General features: G+C 52.1%; 1 protein-coding gene across 1 annotated transcript; it reads left to right on the top strand.

Moving 5' to 3' along the window:
* The first annotated feature begins 11,771 nt into the window (after window positions 1-11,771).
* On the top strand, window positions 11,772-22,325 carry MAPK8IP2 (mitogen-activated protein kinase 8 interacting protein 2). The gene is made up of 12 exons (XM_032882670.1): window positions 11,772-12,084; window positions 13,076-13,181; window positions 14,699-14,992; window positions 15,143-15,236; window positions 15,335-16,567; window positions 16,893-16,968; window positions 17,103-17,275; window positions 17,369-17,478; window positions 18,204-18,308; window positions 18,441-18,511; window positions 21,111-21,209; window positions 21,584-22,325. The coding sequence occupies exons 1-12, from the start codon at window positions 12,020-12,022 to the stop codon at window positions 21,654-21,656; spliced, it is 2,499 nt and encodes an 832-aa protein (XP_032738561.1). The 5' UTR covers window positions 11,772-12,019; the 3' UTR covers window positions 21,657-22,325.
* Window positions 22,326-22,782: the final 457 nt, after the last annotated feature.

Raw genomic sequence — 22,782 nt, 5'->3', positions numbered from 1 at the left:
GGCTGTGAACCCTAATTGGTCTCCTTTATGCCCATGAGTCAACAGCATCCATACGCTTGTGACTGAATAACAGCTTGCCAGGATTGCTGTTACTGGGTCACTGTTAGTTTCCTGTTACCACTATAGCAAATTTCCACGGTCTCGCTGACTTAAAACCACACCTGTGTCTTCTTTCACATTCTGGAGGCCAGAAGTTTGCAGTCAGGGTCACTGGGCTGGAGTCCAGAGCGTGGGAGGGCTGTCCTTCCTCTGGGGGCAGGAATCCACTCCTTGCCTCTCCAGGGCTCGGGCTCGGGTTTGGCTGGGGCAGGCGAACCTCAGCCTGTGGCAGCTCCACTCCAGGCTCTGCCTCTGTTGCTCGTGATCTCCTTGTGCTTCCCTTGTAAGGACACTTGTGATCATATTAGGGCCAACCTGGGTAATCCAGGATCACCTCATCTCCAAATCCTCCATTCCATCACTTCCGTGGAGATCCTTTTTCTAAATAAGGTCATGTGGACAGGTTCCAGGTTAGGATGTGGACATCCTTTGGGACACAGTTTTCTCAGCCTCCCCCACAGTTCTTTCCCTCCGAGCTTCCAGCTCCTCCCTCCATGGTGCTCCAGTCCTGGGCGTTGCTGCTGGAAAGTTGAGCCCTTGCCTAATTTTTCTCCCTTGGACGTGATTTCATTTTTTTGTCTGCGTACTAGAAGAGGTACGGTATGTTCACGCTGAATTGATCTTTTACTTTTGTATAATTTTGAAACATCATGCCTTCATTGGTCATTTGGAAAATATTGGTTCACTGAGTTAAGTAGATCTTCCAAATTTTGACACATTTTGTTATATAATATCAAAAAATATTTAAGCATCAGGAAGCTTTAAGCTCATGGTGATAGACAAGTTTTCAAAAATTGTAGGTTTTGCTTAAAAGCTCAAATTTTATCATTGACAGCAAATACTATCGCTCTTTTTTTTGAAGTCACATGCTGACTTTATTCATTTTCAAGAAAGTGTCTCAAGGATATGCAAGTCAGAATAAACATAGTTTGTCAGCTTTCTTTTAAGTAAAAACAGTGTTTCATGAAAAAGTGGCAAGTGCAGCTGCCCAGATGAATGGTTGTGTAAGTAGCTACTTCAGCCGCATTCTTCATGCCGTCACCCTGAATATTAGGAACTGTTAAGTGTCAAGACAATACAACGAATAGTTCTTTTATTGCTCAATCAATGAAACTCTTTTTTTTTTTAAAGATTTTATTTATTTATTTGACACAGAGAGAGAGAGATCACAAGTAGGCAGAGAGGCAGGCAGAGAGAGAGGGAGAAGCAGCCCCCCCCCCCCCCCCCGAGCAGAGAGCCCGATGCGGGGCTCGATCCCAGGACCCTGAGATCATGACCCCAGTCGAAGGCAGAGGCTTAACCCACTGAGCCACTCAGGCGCCCAAGCAATGAAATTCTTAAATGACACTGCTTTTTCCTCCCCTCAACCTCCCCGCACGTGGCGGTGAAGAGTTTGCTGAGTACTGTTTGGTTTGGTACGACTGCCTAGAGTGTGCTACCTCGCCATCGCTGTTACACCATCAATGCAGATGTCAACACAGTGGGAAGGCAAGTCACGTTTCAGTGTCACAGAAATAAATTTAACCTTGCTGACCTTCAAAGACTCCAGAGTCCAGGGAACATGTTTTGAGAACCACTATAATAGTATATTATAGGGATGATAGGATATGCATATGTCAGTTTTACGAAGTATTGCTAAACTTCTCCCCAAACTGGTTATTCCAATTTATGCTCTGTAGCAATTAGGATACTATTTGGCCCTGAATCACAAAGACCCAGAATAACAGGGAAATGTTAGTGCTGCCGTGTGTGGTTGAACACATACAATACACTAAGTGGGGTCCCTGGAATTACAGTTACAGGACCTGGACAGTTTTGCGCAGTTTACAAAAGATAATTTCATTTATCTCGTGCAAAGGCGTAGAGGTAGCCAGCCCTGGGCTTGAAGGGTGGCTCTTTTCCATGAAGCCTGTAAGGATCCAAGTTTCTTTTATCTTGTTCTGCCTTTATGTCCTCCATTCCAAGCTTCTTTCATGATCCAAGGTGGCTGCTCCAACAAGTGCTTCTAGTTTTTGGCTGGCAGGGATAAGGATGGGCACAGGTGCCTCAGGCCAAAAGTCTGTTCAGAGAAATACCTGGAAGCTGCCACGGGCCCCTAGCAGCAAGGAAGCCCAGAAACCGTATGATGTTGGAGGGCTAAACGCCTGACTAAAAGTCAGGGATTCTACAGTCACAGAGGACCGGGAGAACAGATACTGGGGGACAGTGGTTGTTTCTGGTGTAGTCCACTCTCATGGCTGTTCACATATCTCTGCACTTTGCTGTGTCGGGAACAAACACGCTGGACCCCGAAGGGAGAGCATCTGTGAGACTTCTAGCCAGCTGCAGAGTTCAGCTCACAGTTTAGGTTCTCTGGGTAATGTGTAGTTTGTTTCAAAAGGTCTGATGTAGATTCTTGGTGTCCCGTGATTTAAAAATGAAATGATATGAAAAAATAAAAATGAAATATGTTATTTGTCCTCCCAACACAATGTACGACAGTTTATAAATTCAGTGATTTAGAAACTGAAAAATGTTTTACGTGTCCCAAATACACAATGAGAGGGTAAGACTAGGATAAAACAATAAAACCTCTACTTATAGGGAAGCCTGGGTGGCTCAGTTGGTTAAGCTACTACCTTCGGCTCAGGTCATGATCCCAGGGTCTTGGGATCGAGTCCCACATCGGGCTCCTTTCTCATAAGGTAGCCTGCTTTTCTCTCTGCCTCTGACTGCCACTCTGCCTTCTTGTGCCTTCTCTCTCTCTCTGACAAATAAATAAATAAATAAATAAATAAAATCTTAAAAAAAAATAAAACCTCTACTTATAAATGGCAACATGGGAAACACGTAACAGTCTATGGTCCAAGGCAAATTCCAAATCCTTTAAGCTTGAATAATGAAGACCCTTACCTTGGAAGAAAAGGAAGTTCCTTGTTCTGATAGCCCCTGGCTCTGTCCTCTGGGATGTTCTTTGTTAAGCTTCATGTTCACATCTGCAGAGGGCACTGCTTGCAGACTGCTTGTGTAGAATAACTTGGGAGACCCTACTGTAGATTTCTGGAACTCTGAGTAGATCTTTTCTTTCTAGTACTCCCCCTCCCCCCATCTGAAGATTCTAAATGCCTTGGCTCTCCAAACCCTGACTCTGTCTTCTAAACTCATCAGGACTGTCACATTCTGATTGGATCCTCTTCCCGGCAGTCAAGAAGTTCCTCTGTATGGAAAACCAGGGCAATTGTAGACTTTATGTCATTGATTCCCTTTATTTTAGGGACCACAATCCTGTGCTGTCCTTTGTTCAATGTTTGAAAATAGTTGCTCTCTAAATAAATTGGCCAACTATTAAAAAAAAAAGAAAATAGTTGCTTCCTATATTTTGTTTTTTGTTCAGTTTTCTTGGGTTTCCTCCCCACTCCCTTTGGAAGGAACGCAAGTCCATTAGCTCTTATTCCAGCAATGGCTGGAAGCCATTTTAAAAATCATGAATGGGGCGCCTGGGTGGCTCTGCCTTCGGCTTAGGTCATGATCTTGGGGTCCTGGGATCGAGCCCTGCATCAGGCTCTCTGCTCAGCAGGGAGCCTGCTTCCCCCTCTCTCTCTGCCTGCTTGTGATCTCTCTCTCTCTGTCAAATAAATAAAGTCTTTTAAAAAATCATGAATAACTGTTGAGTGTTTTAAAATTAACATAAAATTAACATTAATATTGAGATGATCATGCAAATTTCTCTTAGTCCATGAGTGTGTTGGATTATTATTGGAAGTGAAAGTGGGATGTTGAGCCATCCTTGGATTTTTGGATTAAACCCTATGTGATTAAAATGCATTTACAAATATAAACTGTTGAATTTCATTATCTGGTATTTTATTGAGTCTTTTGTGTATATGCTTATAAGTGAAATAGACACACAATTCATGAATTTTCTTGAGCTAGTCTTACATGTTGGAGGGTTTCATAAGATAAATGGAGATGTAATATGGCAAACTAGATTCCTAAGCGAACTTCCTGATGAAAGTGTTTTAAAATCAAGCGTAAACCAAGAATTAAAAAGCGTTGACAAGGATGTGGAGAAAAAGGAATCCTCAGGTGGTGTTGGTGAGAATGTAAAATGGTACAGCCACTGTGAAAACAGTATGGAGTTTCCTCAAAAAATTGAAAATAGAAATATCGTATGATTCAGTAATTCTATTACTGGGTATTTACCCAAAGGAAACAAAAACACTAATTCAAAAGGATATTATTTAGAATAGTTGAGATATGGAAGCAACTAAAGGTCCATTGGTAGATGAATAGATAAGGAAGAAACTATATATATATATATATATATATATATATATATATATATATATATATAAAAAATGGACTATGATTCAGCCATAAAAAAGAATGAGATCTTGCCATTTGAGACAACATAGATGGACTTAGAGGGTGTGATGCTAAGTGCAATAAGTCAGAGAAAGACAAATACCATATGATTTCACTGACATGTGGAATCTGAAAACAAAACAAAAGGCAAAAGCAGATTATAAATACAGAGAACAAACTGAGGGTTGCCAGAGGGGTGGGGGAGGGGGAGGGGCAGCACGAGTGAGGAGAAGAGGGAGAAGCAGACTTCCAGTCGTGGGATAAATAAGTCACGGGGATGAGAGGTACAGCACAGGGAATACAGTCAGTGGTGTTGCGATCGTGTTGTAGGGTGATAGGTGGCAGCTACACTTGTGATGAGCATAACATACAGACTCGTCGAATCCCTGTGTTGCACACCTGAAACTAACATAACACGGTGTGCGTCAATGATACTTTGATTAAAAAAAATGTAGGACAAACTATTTTTTTTAAGATTTTATTTATTTGTCAGAGAGAGAGAAAGATAGTTGAGAGCAAGCGAGTACGAGCAAGGTGGAGATGCAGGTAGAGGGAGAAGCAGGCTCAAGGACCCTGGGATCATTACCTGAGCTGAAGGCAGATGCTTAACCAACTGAGCCACCCAGGCATCCCCGGACAAACTATTTTCTAAAAGAGTGTTTTCTAAAATCATTGATAATCTAGTAAGAAAATAAGGGACTAGATAAGATAGAGGAGGTCAGAGGGGTAAGGAGAGCACTGTGCTTTTGATCAGAGGCATTTGGTCAACTGACAGAACTTGAATTTGGGGTTTATAGTCTATGCTGTAAATAAATAGTTAAATAGCGTCTCCCCCCTCCCTAATTCATATCCACCCAGAACCTTAGCATGTGACCTTATTGGGGCATCTGGCTGGCGCAGTCCATAGAGCATGCAACTTTTTTTTTTTTTTTAAAGATTTTATTTATTTGACACAGAGAGATCACAAGTAGGCAGAGAGGCAGGCAGAGAGAGAGGGGGAAGCAGGCTCCCTGCTGAGAAGAGATCCTGATGCAGGGCTCGATCCCAGGACCCTGGGACCATGACCCGAGCTGAAGGCAGAGGCTTTAACGCACTGAGCCACCCAGGCACCCGAGCATGCATCTCTTGATCTTGGGGTTGTGAGTTCAAGCCCTATGTTGGGCATGTAGCCTACCTTTAAAAAAAAAGTTAACTTATTTAGAAATAGGGTCTTCGCAGATAAAATCAGTTAAGATAAAATCACACTGGGTTAGACTGGGTCCTATTTCGATGACTGGTACCCTTATAATAATAAGAGGGAAATAAGACACCAAAACCTAGGGGAGAAGATCATGTGACCATATAGGCAGAGACTGGAGTGATGCATCTATGAACCAAGGAGCAGGCAACCACCAGAAGCTAGGAAGAGGCAAGGGGGAGTCTTCTCCTAGAGCCTTTGGAGAGAGTGTGGTCCTGCTAAAATGTTAATTTGGGGCTTTTAGCCTCCAGAAATGTGAGAGAAGGCACTAATTTTGTGGTATTTCTTAATGGTAGCCCTAGTAAACGAATATGTACCCTTTGAGATGTAGAAGACAGAGATAAGTCAAAGAGCCTGCTCAAGGAGGAGAATTTAATAAGAAACCAATCCTCTACAAAGCTTGTACTTCAAAGAGTTAAATTATAAGCGTGAATTAAAGATATGCTCTGTCCTTTGGGGACTGCAAAGAAAGTTGTTTTAAATTTGGGGCAAAATGGAGTGTGTGTGTGTGTGTGAGAGAGAGAGAGAGAGAGAGAGAGAGAGAGAAAGAGAGTCAGAGATAGAGATAGAAACAGAGAGAGACAGATGCTGAAAATTTAGAATAAGAAGCTGGCCCTCATATAAGTTGGCAGTTCCAATTCATATGGTCAGGGTGGTCCAAGAGACCTTCAGTGGGACACTGGATGTGGTCTTGGTAATTCTCATAGGAGCCTGGTAGAAGCAAACACAAAGTGTCTCTGGTACCTTTTTCCTAGACCACAGAGTTCCCCATAAATACAATCCCAGGGCTAATGAGCATCCTAAGGTAAAGAAAAAACAAAACACAAGAATTAAGCAGCAAGATAATGAGGAATCATGAGACAAACCAGCATTAGTGATAGGACATTTCAGGTAATAGAATTATCAAGTGTATTATAAAAGGCTTATGTTCAATATAATTTAATAAAAGGCAAGGTTGAAAATATGTGTAGAAACTATGAAACTATGAAGAATAATCAAACATTTTGGAAAGAAGCTCCAGATGGAAGTTCTAAAATGAAAGTTTTAATTTAATTGAGTGTCACTTGAATTTTAATTTCAACTAAATTTAAAACTCTGTGCTCAGCTTTAGTAGCAGATAATAAACAGCTGAAGAGAGAATTCATGAAGTAAAGTGTGAATAAACTATCCTGAATATTGCCCGGAAAGATGTAGAGATGGAGAGCATGAAAGAGATGCTAAGAGCTATGGAGGCTGGAATGAGGAGGTCCACGAGGGTCTGAGTGGTGTCCCAGGGGGAGAAGAGAGGGAGCAGGGGAGGCAGTGTTCCAGGAGATACTGGCTGTGAAATTTCCAAACTGATGAAACAATGTAGAGAAATCTGCACAGTTGAGAAACTCAGTAAACCTCAGGCAGAAAAGAAAAGAAAAAGAAAAACCCATAAAGCAAATGCACACCTAGATACACTGTATTGAAACTTCAGAAGACCAGGGGCGCCTGGGTGGCTCAGTGGGTTAAAGCCTCTGCCTTCGGCTCAGGTCATGATCCCAGGGTCCTGGGATCGAGCCCCGCATCAGGGTCTCTGCTTAGCAGAGCCTGCTTCCCCCTCCCTCTCTGCCTGCCTCTCTGCCTACTTGTGATCTCTGTCTGTCAAATAAACAAATAAAATCTTAAAAAAAAAAAAAAAACTTCAGAAGACCAAAGACGAAAGAAAGAGTCCTAAATGCAGCTGGAGAATAAAGATAAATGACTTTCAAGGGAATGGCAGACTGAAGGTGACTTCTCATAGCAACAAGGCAATTCAGGAGAAGACAGAAGAATGACACCTTTGCGTTGATGATGGCAACTAATTATCTGACCTAGAATTCTGTATCCAGTAAAAATATCTTTCAGGAGTTGGGCAAAATACAGACATTCTTAGACAAATAGACAGTTTATCTCCTAGAGCTCTCAAAAAGAAAATGCTAAAGTATATACTTCAGGGCCGCCTGGGGGGGGGTTCAGGATGTTAAGCGGCTGCCTTCAGCTCAGGTCATAGTTCCAGGGTCCCTGGATCAAGTCCCACATCTGTCTCCTTGCTTAGCAGGGAGCCAACTTCTCACTCTCCCTGCTACTATCCCTGCTTGTGCTTGCTCTCCCTCCAAAAAAATAAAATAAAATAAAGAACTCCCTTTAACATTAAAAAAGAATATACTTCAGACAAAAGCAAAGTGGTATCACAGGAAGGTCTGAAATAGGAAGAATGAAGACATAGGAAGAGGTTAACATTTGGATGAATCTAAGTAAACAGTGTTTAAAGCAAAAAATGACAATGCCTTATGTGTCCTTAAAAGGAAAATTTAAATGCATAATAGAATTTAAATTGGGACAGGACTCAATCCAGTTAGAGTGTTCTAGGTTCTTTATATTGTTCAGGAAGAGGGTAGAAACAGCAATTCACTTCAGGCTTTGTTAAGTTTAACAGGGGTGTCATAAGTGGGAGGGTGCCTGAGATCAGATTCTTTTAAAAATAGTGGTGGGACAAAGGTTCAAGTATAAGTAGCTGATCTACTCGGGCTTGGGACTGCTTTGACCAGTAGGTATAGCAAAAGTGATGCCATATGACTTTCAAAGCTATATCAGAAAAGCCATGCAGTTTCTGCCTGGCCCTCCTAGGATACTCACTCTGGAGGAAGCCAGCCATCTTGTAACAAGTCCCACCACCCTGAGACTACCATGTGTAGATGCTGGTTGACAGCTCCAGCTGAGCTCTCTGTCAACGGTCACCATCTGCTGCCAGCTTTGTGAGTGAGCCCTCTTGCACATCCAGGCTAGCCGAGTTCTGACTGTAACCACACCATGCAAGAAGCCCCAGTCAAGGACTTTCGAATCCCAAATTTATGATCAGGAAACTGTAAGCAGAGTAAAATGATTATCTTAATCCAATAAACTTTGTGGTAATCTTCTACATAGCAAAAGTAGTTGGAACAGGTTTCCTATTAGGTCAAGGAATTGTGGGTGTCATGGTGACACAGTAATAAAGCAAGAAAAACAGGAGGTGGTGGTTAGAGAACTGGATGCTTAAAATCAAAATTGAGGGGGTGGTGAAGTTATCAGTTATGACACCATTCCTAATAAGTATGGCTTTTAAGCTTTTCATCATCATTATACATAGTTTTAGCCATTGGCATTTTACTTTTTTGTGTGACTTCTATGCTGAATAGAATAAAAGATTAGTATATATTTATTTATTTTCTTTCTTTTTAAAAAAAGATTATTTATTTGAGAGAGAGAGCATGCACACATGAGTGAGAGGCAGAGGGAGAGAGAGAGAAAAACTCAAGTAGACTCTGTGCTGAGCATGGAGCCTGACATGGGGCTCCATCTCCATAACCCTGATGTCCATGACCTGAGCTGAAACCAAGACTCAGATGTTCAACTGACTGAGCTCCCACAACACCCCGCATTTACTTATATTCTGATATATGAGAAAATTGTCAGAAAATGTCCTCTGACTGTTTAGAATTGATCTGTGACCAGGATTGCTGAAACGGAAGCTCTGTTGCTATTTCAGTTTTCCCATATAAGTCCAGTCAGTTTTGTGTTTGGTACTAGCTGCCCATGCCATTAGTGGACTTTAGAGAAAACCAAATTATGAAAGTGCTGGAGTTGTTTAAGGGAAGGAAAAGAAGTCTGGAAGGACAGTGACAATAGGTGATGAGGAAGTCAAGAGGAAAACCAATAATAGTGCAAAGGGCCCACAAGCTGAGGGAATGGAGAACTTCAAGGAAGGGTTGGTCAGGTCCCTGGGGAACTTTCATCCATACAAATATGCTATGAGAATCACATGAGGTAACACATGTAAATTTGATGAAATGGGGGACATGTAAGGATCATAAACCCCTTCCAGAGATTGTGCCTTTTCATCAATGTATCCCTGAGTTGAGAAGAGCAGAGTCCTGAGAGCTTTAGCTCCATGATGAGGAGCTAAAGCCCATGCCTGGAGCTTTACATGCATTATCTCATGGGATCCTCATAGCATCAGTGTACAGTTGAAGAAACTGGGTTCCATAGGATTGAGTAAATTGCCTGTGTTCAGAAAATCGATCACAAGATAAAGATTGGTACCACAATCTCTCAGACCCTAAGGCTTATGACCTTCCATTTGTATTCTGGGGACAGACAGAAGACTTCACAGGTAAAACTGGGCGTGGAAACCCTGACCTCATGACATTTATACTCCTGGAATCTGGAGGCAAATCATCTGGTAAGTGGGAGGAAAAGAAGGGAAGAGTCTTGAAGAGGATTGTGGGAATGATAACTTGAGGTGGGATTTAGAAATGTAAGGCTTCATTCAAAGTTGGTGCAATTCCAGGCAGAGGTAAATCCTGACACTTTTTATGGGAGAGGTCAAAGAATTGAATTGAAACAGTCAAAGACTGTTGGCTGGTCAGAAGTCTCTAAGAAATTGACCTACCAGGGTGTTGGATGGGTCATTTATGTGGATGTCCAAGTTAGCCAGTGTGACGACAAGACAGGATTGAAAGGAAATCTGAGAAGTGGGGGTAGAAACTCTTTGTGAATTCTAGAGAGTGATCTGGATTTTTGTGGGGGGAGTTTTTAGTATGGGGGGGTCAGGAAGTTTTTAGTATGTCCAGAGTCCCTGAAACTCAGAAATGGGGAATGTTCTTAGTGCTCCTAAAATTGAAAAGACAGCATGTTGACAAGGATTTAATGCTCCAGACCTGGTAAAGTCCATAAGTCCTCTCATTCATTTGTTTCTTCATTCACATATTTGCTGAGCACCTGCTGTGTTCTTGGATCCAACTGGCTTGGAGGTACAAAGAGAGTTAAGATAGTGTATCTGCTCTCTTGCAGCTCTCATTCATTAGAGAGGATAACATAAACTATTAAGTACCATTCTTAGAAAAATACCATAATTGAGACAACATGTAAACTGTGGTTAGGGCACAAAATAGGGCACAATCTGACCTTGGCTATAGCCCTTCTATCTCAAAGAAAAGAATGATGTTGTCCTTCCAAACATGCATGAGCTCCTTCTGCCTTGTGGTTTCCAGGCATTAATCAAGTGCTTCATCTTTCACATAGAAATAATTTTCCACAGAAGTAGGAAATGTCAGGGCACATAATTTCCATCGGGGGGTAGTTTAAAGATAGTTTCATTGCACTCTTGTTGAAAATCCAGCCTCCTTCTTTAGCCAAATCTTCTCCACAATGCCCCCCTAATCTGCCCTTCCAACCCGACTTTATCAACTACTCACAACACTGATCTGCCCTCCCCCACCCCAGTGCCTGCTGACCCTGATCTAATCTAACTCCTCCAGCTGGATTTCAACCATCACTCTCCCCACGCGGCTCCATTTCAAGTCAGAAAGTCAGAATATGTCAGTCTCCTGAACAGTGCCAATCACATAGTTGGTGCTCAAGAAACAGTTTTTCCAACTGAATGAATATAGCCTCAGGGTTATCACCCAATGCCCATCAGTACCTCTGTCCAGCCTGCGTAGTCTGTACTGTGTACTGAAAGTTCAGTACCGAACTGAAAGTTCAATCCCCAACCTCTGTAGGATCAACTTGGAATCCAGCCGGATCAGCATCCCCTGGTCAGCTGTCTCTGTCCAGCACGGATCAGCACCCTCTGGGAGAACAGCTCCTTCAGCCCCGATCAGCACGTTTTAGGGAGACGTCTCCGTCGGCCCAATCAGCACCCAGAGGCGGACAGCTCCCAGCCCAGCCTGGATCCGCCCCCAGGCCCAGGCTTGGGACCCCAACTCTTGAGATTCTTCGGGAAGCCAGCGCAGCTGCGGGCCGCGCCCGCCCTTCCACGAGCCCCTCCCCCTCCCAGCGAACCAGTGGTCAGTGGACCCGGACCGCTGCCGTCCTCCGACGTCCCCCCGCAGCTTTCAAACCGAAGGCTCTCCCTCTCTGCCCGCCCCCCCCCGCCCCGCAGACCCTCCTGTACACGAACTGATCTCCCCCCAACCCCGCCGCCAATCCGCTTCTTACCTCCCCCACCCCCCGAAAAAACCAAAGCCGATCGTTCCCGAACCAGAGCCTCTCCGTCAAACCATCTTCTCTCCTCCAACCAGCTTCCCTGCCAGCCCCCTCCCTCCCCTGTCCCCTCCCTCCGCTCCCGGATCCTCCCTCTCCTCTCCCCTCCCCCTGCGGCGCTGCCGCTCGCCTGCCGCGGTGTCCTGGCAGGGTGTCGAGGTGTGTCGGCGGGAGGGGTGTCGCAGGGCGTGTCACGAGGTGACTCGGGGAGGGCTGAAGACCGAGGGAGGGAGCGACGAAGGGCGTGCGGGGCCGTCGCTCCGCGCACCCCTCCCCCCGCCGCAGTCGGCAGGCCTTTCCCCGGAGAAGATGGCGGATCGGGCGGAGATGTTTTCTCTTTCCACCTTCCATTCGCTGTCGCCGCCAGGCTGCAGGTACGCACTCTGGCGCCCCGGGCTTTGGCAGGCCCTTATCTTCCCGCAACCCCCTCCCCGACCCAGTCTCCAGCCTCCTCCGACCCGGCCCTGCCACCCCACCCCCATCGCCTTTGGGGACCCAAGCCCCAGTCCCCTCTATGTTCCCAAGGCCTCTGACTCCTGCTCCCCATCCTCCTTCCCTGCAGGGTCTCTATTTTTGTCCTACCCTCATCCCCCTTTTCCAGCCCTAATGACCGTCCCCCGCCACATCCCGCTGGGATCCAGTGCCGCACCCAGCCTGGGCAGCTGACCCCTCAAGGGTGGAGGACCTGGGCTGAGCCTCTGACCCGGCAGCCTGTGTGGGCAGGACACTGAACCACCTTCTGCGCTTGGCAGTGTCCTTTTGGCCTTGTTGGGCCTGTCTTCGCAAAAGGCCTGTCTTGGCCTGTAGGGCTCAGGGAGGGAGAGAGTTGAAATCAAGCCTGGAGCCCTTGGGGGAAGGGGCTGAGGTGGGGAGAGGATTGGATCCCTGGGTGTAGACCTGCCTTGGGCAGGAGCGGGCAGACAAAGTGGCTAGTAGACTCTGTTCGCAGAGCAGGCCTACCTGCCCCCCCACCAGAGCCGCTGCTGCAGCTTCAGCTCCCCCTCCCCCAACTCTGCTCAGCCTGACGCCCCTGGGGCTGAAGCTGTGACCCAGGGGGGCAGGGAGCAGGGAGGAGAGGCTGCTGGCTCTCCGAGAGAGAGGAGGAGCAGGAGGATGGTTGAGGGGACAAGAGGCTCCTCTGGGCTGGTCATGGCTCAGATTGTGGGGGGATGTGTTGAAGAGCACAGCTTGGGGCTCAAGGTGATGGCAGTATGCGGCTCTGGGAGTTGGGTTTTCTGGAGACCATGGGGCCTAGCAGCTGGGGGTCCCTCCTTAGGGCCAGCATCCAGGCAGGGAGGGAGTCCAGAGTTTATGGCTCTCTAGGGAGCCCTGTCCTTGCTCTCTGACCCTGGTCTCCTCTCCCAGGCCTCCCCAGGACATAAGCCTGGAAGAATTTGATGATGAGGACCTGTCTGAGATCACCGATGACTGTGGCCTGGGCCTCAGCTATGATTCGGACCACTGCGAGAAGGTGGGGAAGGGGCTGGGGGACTGGAAGCCTTTCGAGGGAGAGCCTCACTCTGGCTCTGTTTACTGTTCACTTGGAGTTTTAGTGTGGGTCTGAGCTCAGCCTTGAAATAAGAAACCCTCTGATTGTCCCCTCCCTGTGGGCCTTCTGGCTGAGGGTCTTCCTTGATATCAAACCTTTCTTTTTTCAGACTGTACACCCTCCACAGAGGGCTGTCCTCAGTATTCCTCTCCTGGCCCCTGTCACTGGGCTACCTTGGGGGAGGGGAGGTATGCTTTCAGTCCTCAGACCACTTTTTAGGAAGACCCTGCCCCTTTCTGCTGCCATCTCAGCTGTCTTCTTCCCAGCCCTGTCCCCACCTCTCCTGCCTCCTCTGCCTTATGTCTCCACCCCTGGTATCTTTTCTCTCCCCATCCCCCTCCCTGTTTCTCCATGTTTCTGTTTTCATTCATTCAAGAACATTTCTGAGGAACTGCCATGTGGCAAGTGCTGGGGGATTCCAGGTGTGTGGAAGGAGAATGGGACAAGTGTTGCCCTTTTTCCTTGGGAGCTTGTAAGTTAGTAGGGGAGAAAGACATGTCAGAGGCAATGGCTGGCTATCTGAATATCAAGGACTGAGTTCCAATGAATGGGAGGACACTAGGGGCAATGAAAGGGAAGGGAACCCAACAGACACTGAGGCCTTCCAGGAGACTTTCCAGGGGAAATGGCACACAACCTTGCCCTTCGGGAAGACTGGATGGAGCTGGGCAGATACGGGAGGCAGGGAGTGGAGGAGAGGATTTGCTGGCAAAGCGATTAAGTGTGTCAAAGGCCCTGAGGTTGGTGCAAGCTTGGTGAATCCTGGGTTGTCTTCATGCATTCCAATGAACATCTGTAGGCTAAGTCCTGTTCTCAAGGTGGGATATGTTGGTACACAATATGGACATGGGCCTGTCTGGTGGAGCTTGCAGCCTGGGGGGGGGGGGGGGCGGGTACAGCAGAATACAGTGATTGTGAATTGGGTTAAAATGCCATGAAGGAAGGAGTGCTGGTGTCAGATGTGATGGGCTTTGGAGATAACATGAGGGTGGCATGTGGATTGAGGCTACCCTGAGAATATCTGTCCCTTAAGCTTAGGAGTTTGAGCTCTTACCAAGAACTGGAGTGATCTTTTTGTATCTTAAGCAGACTTTTTAAAGAAGATTTTTTTGTTTATTCATCTTAGAGAGACAGCGAGTGAGAGCATGAAAAGGGGGGAGGGGCAGAGGGAGCGGGAGAAGCAGACTCCCCGCTGAGCTGAAAGCCTGGGACGGACACAGGGATCATGACCCCCGTGGAAGGTAGACGCTTAACTGACTGAACCACCCAGGTGCCCCCTAAGCAGATTTTTAAAAAAACTGCTCAGTTGGTGGGGAGCAGAGTGAACTAGAGTCTTCTCTCCCTTAATTCATAGCTTCTGCTTTCCCCTGTCCTGGGATTTGGAACCCCAAGCCACTGTTGAGCTCTGGCCCAGCTCTGCCTGTCCCTCCTTCTTGCAGGACAGTCTCTCCCTAGGACGCTCGGAGCAGCCGCACCCCATCTGCTCCTTCCAGGATGACTTCCAGGAGTTTGAGATGATCGATGACAATGAAGAGGAGGAGGAAGAAGAGGAGGAGGACGAGGAGGAGGAGGAGGAAGAGGAGGAAGAGGAGGAAGGTGAAGGGGAGGGCAAGGAGGCAGGAGGCCCTGTGTTGGAGGCCCCTGCCCCAGAGACCCTGATCCCTTCCCCCTCCGTGGATGAACCCCACAAGAACCGGCCCACCACTCTCCATCTGACTACGCTGGGAGCTCAGGTGAGCATCCAGACCCACCCGCAACATCCTGGAGTTAACCTGGGTTTTTAGCATCTGGGACTCTGCTCCCCATGGCAGCCTGTCCTACCCCTGAAAGTTGGAGACCCCCCACAGCGCTGCTTTCTTACTGCTCCCCCATCCCACCCCCAGGACTCCCTGAACAACAATGGAGGCTTTGCCCCAGCGCCTCCAGCTTCCTGGCAGGAGACAGTGCTGCGCTCGCCTCCCCAGGAGCCCCTCAGAGGTGAGCAGAGTGGTGGTGCTGGTGGTGGGGTCACAGGAGGCAAGGGGAAGAGGAAGGGGGCCGAGTGGGCTTGCTGATACATAACCCCTGCTCTGCAGAGTCGCCCGCGTCCCTCCAGCCCACAGACGCGAGCCCGTGCGGGGCGCAGTCTCCTGTGCGCCTGGGTTGCGATTGTGAAGGGAACCGACCGGCCGTGGGTGCCCCTGCGCCCTGTGGAGCCTCGCCCTCCTCGGATCCTGGCATCGAGGCCGACCTGGGAAGCCGCTCCAGCGGGGGCCGAGGTGGCCGGCGCAGCAGCCAGGAGCTGTCCTCGCCGGGCTCCGACTCGGAGGACGCGGGGGGCGCGCGCCTGGGGCGCATGATTTCGTCCATCTCAGAGACGGAGCTGGAGCTGAGCAGCGACGGCGGCAGCAGCAGCAGCGGCCGCTCCTCGCACCTCACCAACTCCATCGAGGAGGCCTCATCGCCTGCCTCCGAGCCGGAGCCCGAGCCCGAGCCCGAGGCCCCCTGTGAGCCCCCGCGTCGCCCCGCCTTCCTGCCCGTGGGCCCCGACGACACCAACAGCGAGTATGAGTCAGGGTCCGAGTCTGAGCCCGACCTCAGCGAGGACGCCGACTCGCCCTGGCTGCTCAGCAACCTCGTGAGCCGCATGATCTCCGAGGGCTCCTCGCCCATCCGCTGCCCCGGCCAGTGCCTGTCTCCCGCGTCCCGTCCTTCTGGGGAGGCCGCGTCGCCCGCCGACGGGGCCACCGAGAGCTCGGAGGCGCCTTCAGGGCGGGGCGGCGTGGAGCTGGTGGACATGGAGACGCTGTGCGGGCCGCCGCCCCCGGCGCCCTCCGCCCCTCGGCCCGGCCCCGCCCAGCCCGGGCCCTGCCTCTTCCTCAGCAACCCCACGCGCGACACCATCACGCCGCTGTGGGCCGCTGCAGGCCGCAGCTCCCGGCCGGGCCGCTCCTGTTCGGCCGCCTGCTCCGAGGAGGACGATGAGGATGAAGAGGACGAGATTGACGCCAATGACAAGGTGGGCCCCCCTGGCGGCAGGGGCGTGGGCCCTGCCGCGCCGCTGGACGCCTCGCTGGTGTACGACGCGGTCAAGTACACGCTGGTGGTGGACGAGCACACACAGCTGGAGCTGGTCAGCCTGCGGCGCTGCGCGGGCCTGGGGGACGACGGCTCGGAGGACAGCGGTGGCGAGGCCAGCGAGGAAGAGACGGCGGCCGCACTGCTGGGTGGTGGTCAGGGCCCGGAGGACGCCTCTCCGGACAGCCCTGACCTTACCTTCTCTAAGAAGTTCCTCAACGTCTTTGTCAACAGCACATCTCGTTCTTCCAGTGAGTGGGAGGTGGGGCAAGGGGGATGGTCCCCAGCGCGCCCCGGGCAGCCTGAGGGTCCGAGGGTGGTCAGGGCTAGGCGCTGCCCTCTTACCCAGGACATGTGCCTGCCGCGTTCCCCAGGCCCGGGGCACGGTGGGCAGCGGAATGGGGAGGGCTTTTCTGCCTCCAGCCTTTGATGGGCGGGGTCTTCCTCCCTGTGGGACAGGGGACAGGCTCCACCAGACTGCTGAGGGGTGCATCGGGGAGGAACTTAGCTAGGCCTTCGAGTACTTTCCTTCCTCTGCCTCCTCAGTGTCTGTCTCTTCCTGTGTCTGCGTCTCAGGCACCGAGTCCTTTGGTCTTTTTTCCTGCTTGGTCAATGGGGAGGAGAAAGAGCAAACCCACCGGGCTGTCTTCAGGTACAGCCTTTCCCCGCTTGCTGTCAGTGATCCCCATCCTTGGTCCACAGACACTGTGGGACTGGGGTGGACACCACCCACTGGGTCTCCCCCCTCTCCCCCCCGGTGACCTCCCACCTCCCACCGGACCTCAGGTTCATCCCTCGCCATCCGGATGAGCTGGAACTGGATGTGGACGACCCGGTGCTGGTGGAAGCCGAGGAAGATGACTTCTGGTTCCGCGGTTTCAACATGCGCACAGGGGAGCGTGGGGTCTTCCCCGCCTTCTACGCCCATGCGGTGCCTGGCCCTGCCAAGGACCTGCTAGGTGAGGGCCCATCCCCAAGGGGTAGCTTGTCACCCAGGCTTCACCACCCTCTCCGCCTGCTCTGGGCCCCTGGTGACGCCCCCCTCCCCCCAGGGAGCAAGCGGAGTCCCTGCTGGGTGGAGCGCTTCGACGTGCAGTTCCTGGGCTCTGTAGAGGTGCCCTGTCACCAGGGCAACGGCATCCTGTGTGCAGCCATGCAGAAGGTCAGTCCGGGGTCATCAGCCCCCCTCAACCCCATGGGCTGGCCCAGCCTCTGGAGGCCCTGGGCCTCTGGCTGCAGAGGGTTCTGACGGTGCCTTAGGAGCCTCGGGCAGGGATCCCAGCTCTGACTCGGGTCTGGGCACACAGGCCTGGGGCAGAGCTTGGCAGGTCTCTCCCTCCCTCGAACCCTCAGCGGAACTCGGTGTGCTCTGCCCTCTGCTCTAGTCCCAGCCTTGCAGCTTGATCGCCTGCAGTAGGGCCCCCACCGTCCCTCCAGCTCCACCTTTCCTCCAGTCCATCTTCTTTTGTCTGTAAATCAAGACCGACTCTCACACATCCTTCCCTGGGAGTCGTTTGTGCACTGGTTTGTTCACTCAGTAGACGTTCACTGAGGCTGCCCATCTGCTGCCCCGGTTGAGTGGGGAAGCAGCAGGGGAGCAGGACAGCTCTGTTGCTGAGCGCTCCCATCCAGCCCACAGGGATGGGCACCGAGGAGGCCAGGGCTGGGGGGCCGTGGTCATGTCTGGAGGAGCAGAAGGGAGTGGCAGGGTTAGTGCAAACAGGTGGTGAGCTGGGCCTGAGCCTGAGGAGTGGCTGAGACCACCGGCTCCCACCTCCTAGGGTTAGTGCCGAAAGTCTTCATCCATAATGTGAAATGTTGCACCAAGGGGAGAGAAAGACACCCTTGCAGGGCCCTGAGACCCTCTGTCCCCCAACTTCTTCCCAGATTGCTACTGCCCGGAAGCTGACCGTCCACCTGCGTCCTCCTGCCTCCTGTGACCTCGAGATTTCCCTTCGGGGGGTGAAGCTGAGTCTGAGCGGAGGCCCTGAGGTGGGAGTGCAGGGGCCTGAGGCCTGGGGGCGGCTGGGCATGGGTTAAGGCGGGAGGGGCCGCTGGAGGGATATCTGGCATGGGCCCCAGGCCCCGCGGCTAACTCGGCGTGCTCGGCCGTCTCTGCTCTAGTTCCAGCACTGCAGTCACTTCTTCCAGATGAAGAACATCTCCTTCTGTGGCTGCCATCCCCGCAACAGCTGGTGAGGGCCTCACCTCCCGAGTCCCCACAAGCCCTGAGGGTTGCCTGGATACAAACCCCTCTCCCCCACGCTGACTGCCCCACCTGCACCCACATGGCACCCAGTCTTCCCTGGGTGCAGGAGACTGGGCTCAGGCAAGCTCTCATCTGGTCTGGGTGGGGAAACAGAGACACAGCCAAGTACGCGCTTGAAGCTCCTGTTGGGGTCTGGCAGATGTCTGTGTGGGGCTCCAGTGAGCAGACCTTTAGAGAGCGGGGTGAGTTCTCCTGGGGCTCAGGAAGGGGACTGAGGTCCGCTCGGCAAGCCTTGGAAGATAAGTCACAGGGTGGGTCTTGGCAGGGAGCCAGCTGAGCTAAGGCTGTGGGTGAGGGGCGCTAGGTGTCTTGGGGGGCAGCTAGGATGAGGCTGGAGGGACACTAGAAGTACCTGGGACTTGTCCAAGAGCTTCTACTCAATCCCATTTGCAGTGGTGTCATGGTGTGACTCAGTTGGCCGAGCCGGTCCTGGCTGCCGTGCGGACGGATGGCCCCGTGTGTTACTGCAAGAGGCCAGGTGCTGCTGAGGCTGTGCAGGGACAGTGTGCGGGGGGGCACTTAGGAGGTGGGACAGGCAGGCCCGAGGCTGATGGGATGTAGAGGCTGGCCTAGAGGGAGAACCAAGGGTGATGTGCCTCCTGCGTGATGGGCAGAGAGTGACCCTTACACCTGGAGAAGGAGCGTGGAGTGAGTAGGCCCGACGTGCTGGGCATGTGGCATTCAGGCGCAGACGCAGTGCCATCAGACTGGCTGTCTGGAGTGGGAGGGAGACGCAGAGGGAAGAGAATCAGCTGGGAGCAGGTGGGTTACTGTGGTGGAGGTGAACGAGACAGGCGGAGTGAGAAGGGACAGGAGGGAGGGGAACGAGAGGACCAAAGCGGTAACCGGCTTGGGGGGGTACACAGGCTTCCTGCCCAGCCCGACTCCTGCCCGCTCTTCCCGGTGTCCTCGATGAAGGAAACAGGATGTTACCAGAAAGAAAGGGCCAACCAGAGGCTCGAAAAGACTTGGTAGGCTATTGGGGGAGCTGGTCATCAAGGGCAGGTTAGGCGTAGGAGGGACATGGGGACCGGAGCTGAGGCTTGTCACGGATCTGCGGTCCAGCACATGTATCATTTGGACACTTCTGTGATAACGAGGGTGGTGAGAAGGGCTGTGTCTGCTGCCTGGGGCATGGGGTCAAGCCTCAGCAGGGTCAGAGCCGGTTTGAGGCTGCAGACCGAACAGGGCAGCTCTGGTACCGCGAGGACTGGTCTGCATGAGGCCCGGATAGGCAGTGGGCTGAGAATGGCTCTGGCAGGAGGGGAGACAACGGAGAATCAGGCCTGGATGCTTGAACACGGACCCAAGTGCAAGCCCATGAGAGAAAGGTGGTCAGACCAGTGGATCAGGATGGAGGGGAAGCCGTGGGTGGAGCGGACGGGACCAAGGAACGACTGTCCTGGCCCAGACCTTCCTAATATTTGTCACTTCAGAACTCAGCCCAGTCTCTCACATAAGGAGGTGCTAACGAAATAGTGTTAGGTGAACCCTTCACGCCTCTCCTCGGAAGCAGGCAGCGATGAGGGTTGTGCTGGACTTGCAGGACCTGGATGAGGCTGGAGTATGTGGCCTGTAAGGTCCCAGACCGGCTGTGTGTCCTTGAGCAAGTTTCTGACCATCTCTGGGCCTCATCTCTGTCCTCTAGAGACAGTAGATCAGGGCACCTACTTCACAGGGCTGTTGGGAGGGGTATGTGGGTTAGTAGTACTAATAGTAGTAGTACTTGTAGTCATAGTACTAGTAGTACTAGTAGTTGTGCCTGGGGCTTGGTAAGCGACATCTGAGTGTTGGTGACCCTAGGTGTGATTCTTTGACCACGGCGTTTGAGACAAGGCTGTCATAGATACACGAGCATGGCGTCTTGGCAGTGTCTCTGCCATGTGGATTCCCATGCTGTGGAACCACAGACCCAAGTCCAGTCTGCTGTGGACTGGAGCAGCCACCGTCAGCGGAGTCCCGGGTCTTCTGCTGTGCGGCTCTAACCAGGTTTTGTTAATGTCTTAGAGGAGCAGGACGGGGCAGACTCAGGAGAGGGCTGAATGAGACCGAGCTGGGGAAGTGACCCCAGATCGTGACCGAGCCAGGGTGGGAGCTTTTTCTCCACGAAGAGGGTTTAGCAGATTGGGGCCAGTGCCCAGCCCCAGCTCAGAGCTCAGATAATGGCTGTAGAGGTGGCGGGAGCAGCAGTGGGGCTGGGCTTGGGTGACTAGCGCCAGGAAGGCGGGAAGGAGGCCCCGCCCTGTGGCCTAGGGGCAGGCTCCGGGTGGGGGGCCTTCCCTGTCCCAGAGAAATTCACACAGATCACTCACCCTCGCAGGTGCCTTGCACCATGCTTGGACTGGACCCCCCAAAATCGCCTTCAGATCTTTAATCTGTGGGACTCACACCTTTCCCCATCCCCTCCTCTGTCCCCGAGCTCTCTGTTCCTGACTCTTGTCTCTGGGTCCCTGGGGGCCCGGGGGGGAGGACCCAGAGGTGTGGGTTGGTGCTCTGACACCCCCCCGCACACCAACCCCCCACAGCTATTTCGGCTTCATCACCAAACACCCTCTGCTGAGCCGCTTTGCCTGCCACGTCTTCGTCTCCCAGGAGTCCATGAGGCCCGTGGCCCAGAGCGTGGGGTAAGTGGGGTGGGGAGTGCCCGGGTGGGAGCTCAGGGCTGGGAAGACGGTCAGGGAGGTGAGGCCTGGGGAGCAGACCTGGGGTGGGGAGGAGAGTGTGGGTGGTAGGGACGGGGAGGACAGATGAGAAGAAGTAGAGGTGGAGAGTCAGGAGTGGGTGGCAAGCACATTTGAAGACTTGGGGCAGGAGGGGCGTTCTTGGGATGGGAGTGACACAGTTCCCCGTGCTTGTGCTCAGCGGGCCCCGAGGGCTGAGGAGTGGGGTCTGGGGATGTCGGGCACGCCGCGGTGGGTGAGGAGGGAGAGCTGCGGGCGTGGGGCAGGGGTGACTTGGGTGGCCCGAATGGCTGGTAGACCCTCTCCCTGCCCCCCAGCCGCGCCTTCCTGGAGTACTACCAGCAGCACCTGGAGTACGCCTGCCCCACAGAGGACATCTACCTGGAGTAGCCGCCCGCCGCCCTCCTACTGCAGGGGCCGCCGGGCTGGGCGCCTCTCCAGAAGCCGCTGCGGCTTTGGCAAGAACTGGATTGGGAGTGCGTGGGAACCAATGTCGGGGAGTTTCCTCCGTGCTCCCCAGGGGCCGCGGGAGACAGGAGTCCTCTCCACTTCCCCTCCGATCCGTTCTTTCTCTCTGTGTCACCCTCTTCCGCCCCTTGATCTCTTCCTATCTCCTTGTTTCTGTCTCTGCCCCTCTCTGTGCCTGCAAACCCTCGCCCTCTGCTCTTTACTTGGGGTCAGAACTGGGAGGGTCGTAGAGAAAGGCGAGACTCTAGGTGACTGGTGGCACCAGGCTCCCAGGCCATCCCCTCCTGCCCCTCCCCTGTGATTTATAAAGGAATTTTAATTTTTATAGTGAATCTCAAAGGATTACCCCATCCTTGACCACAGGGACAAAGAGAGGGACCCCCCATACTGCCCCACATGGAGCTCGGGGGAAGCAGGGAAGGGCTTCCCAGAAGGGCCCTGGGGTAGATTAGAGGTAGCTCTTGATGCTAACCCCGAGCCCGCAGATGCTAGGAGGGGGTGCGCACCCCGGCCCTGGCCACACCAGCGTCCGCTTTGCCGCTGCAAACACTCCCTGCAGTCCAGCGCCTCAATAAACTCTGCTTGGTGTGACACTGGCTGTTTCTGGGGGGGCCCAGCTCGGGGGCCGGGGGTCCAGGAGCTGCCCGTGCCTGTGTTGGAACCGTGAGAAGATTAAGCTCTGCTGTGCTCTTTGAGGTCATGCCACAGGCTCCCTGGGGATTGTCCCAAGATGGACTTGATCTGCGTGCATCTCAGCAGGGTCACTGAGGCCAGAGAGGAGGGGCCGTCGTCACACTCAGTGTGTTCCTTCCGGAACGGCCGGGGAGCCGGTCGGGCTCAGATCAGCGTGTGCGGTGCTCATGGGTGTTTATGCACGTGTGTGAGTGAGAAAGCGGGGGTTAGTCCGCTCAGATCTTAAAAGATTCTCCACAGAAAGCCAGAAGAGAGGAGGTGGCTATTTTTCCTGATGCCTCTAGGTGGTTGTAGGGACTGTCTAACAGAGAACGGGCTTTCCTGGCCCTGGGGCCCCAGGGGAGCCCTGGCTCTC

This window comes from Lontra canadensis, unplaced genomic scaffold (genome assembly GCF_010015895.1).
Source record: "Lontra canadensis isolate GAN:19392208 unplaced genomic scaffold, GSC_riverotter_1.0 scaffold84, whole genome shotgun sequence".
Lineage (NCBI taxonomy): Eukaryota > Metazoa > Chordata > Mammalia > Carnivora > Mustelidae > Lontra > Lontra canadensis.
The sequence above is the reverse complement of the archived record's forward strand: the minus strand, read 5'-3'. Positions and strand labels throughout refer to the sequence as shown.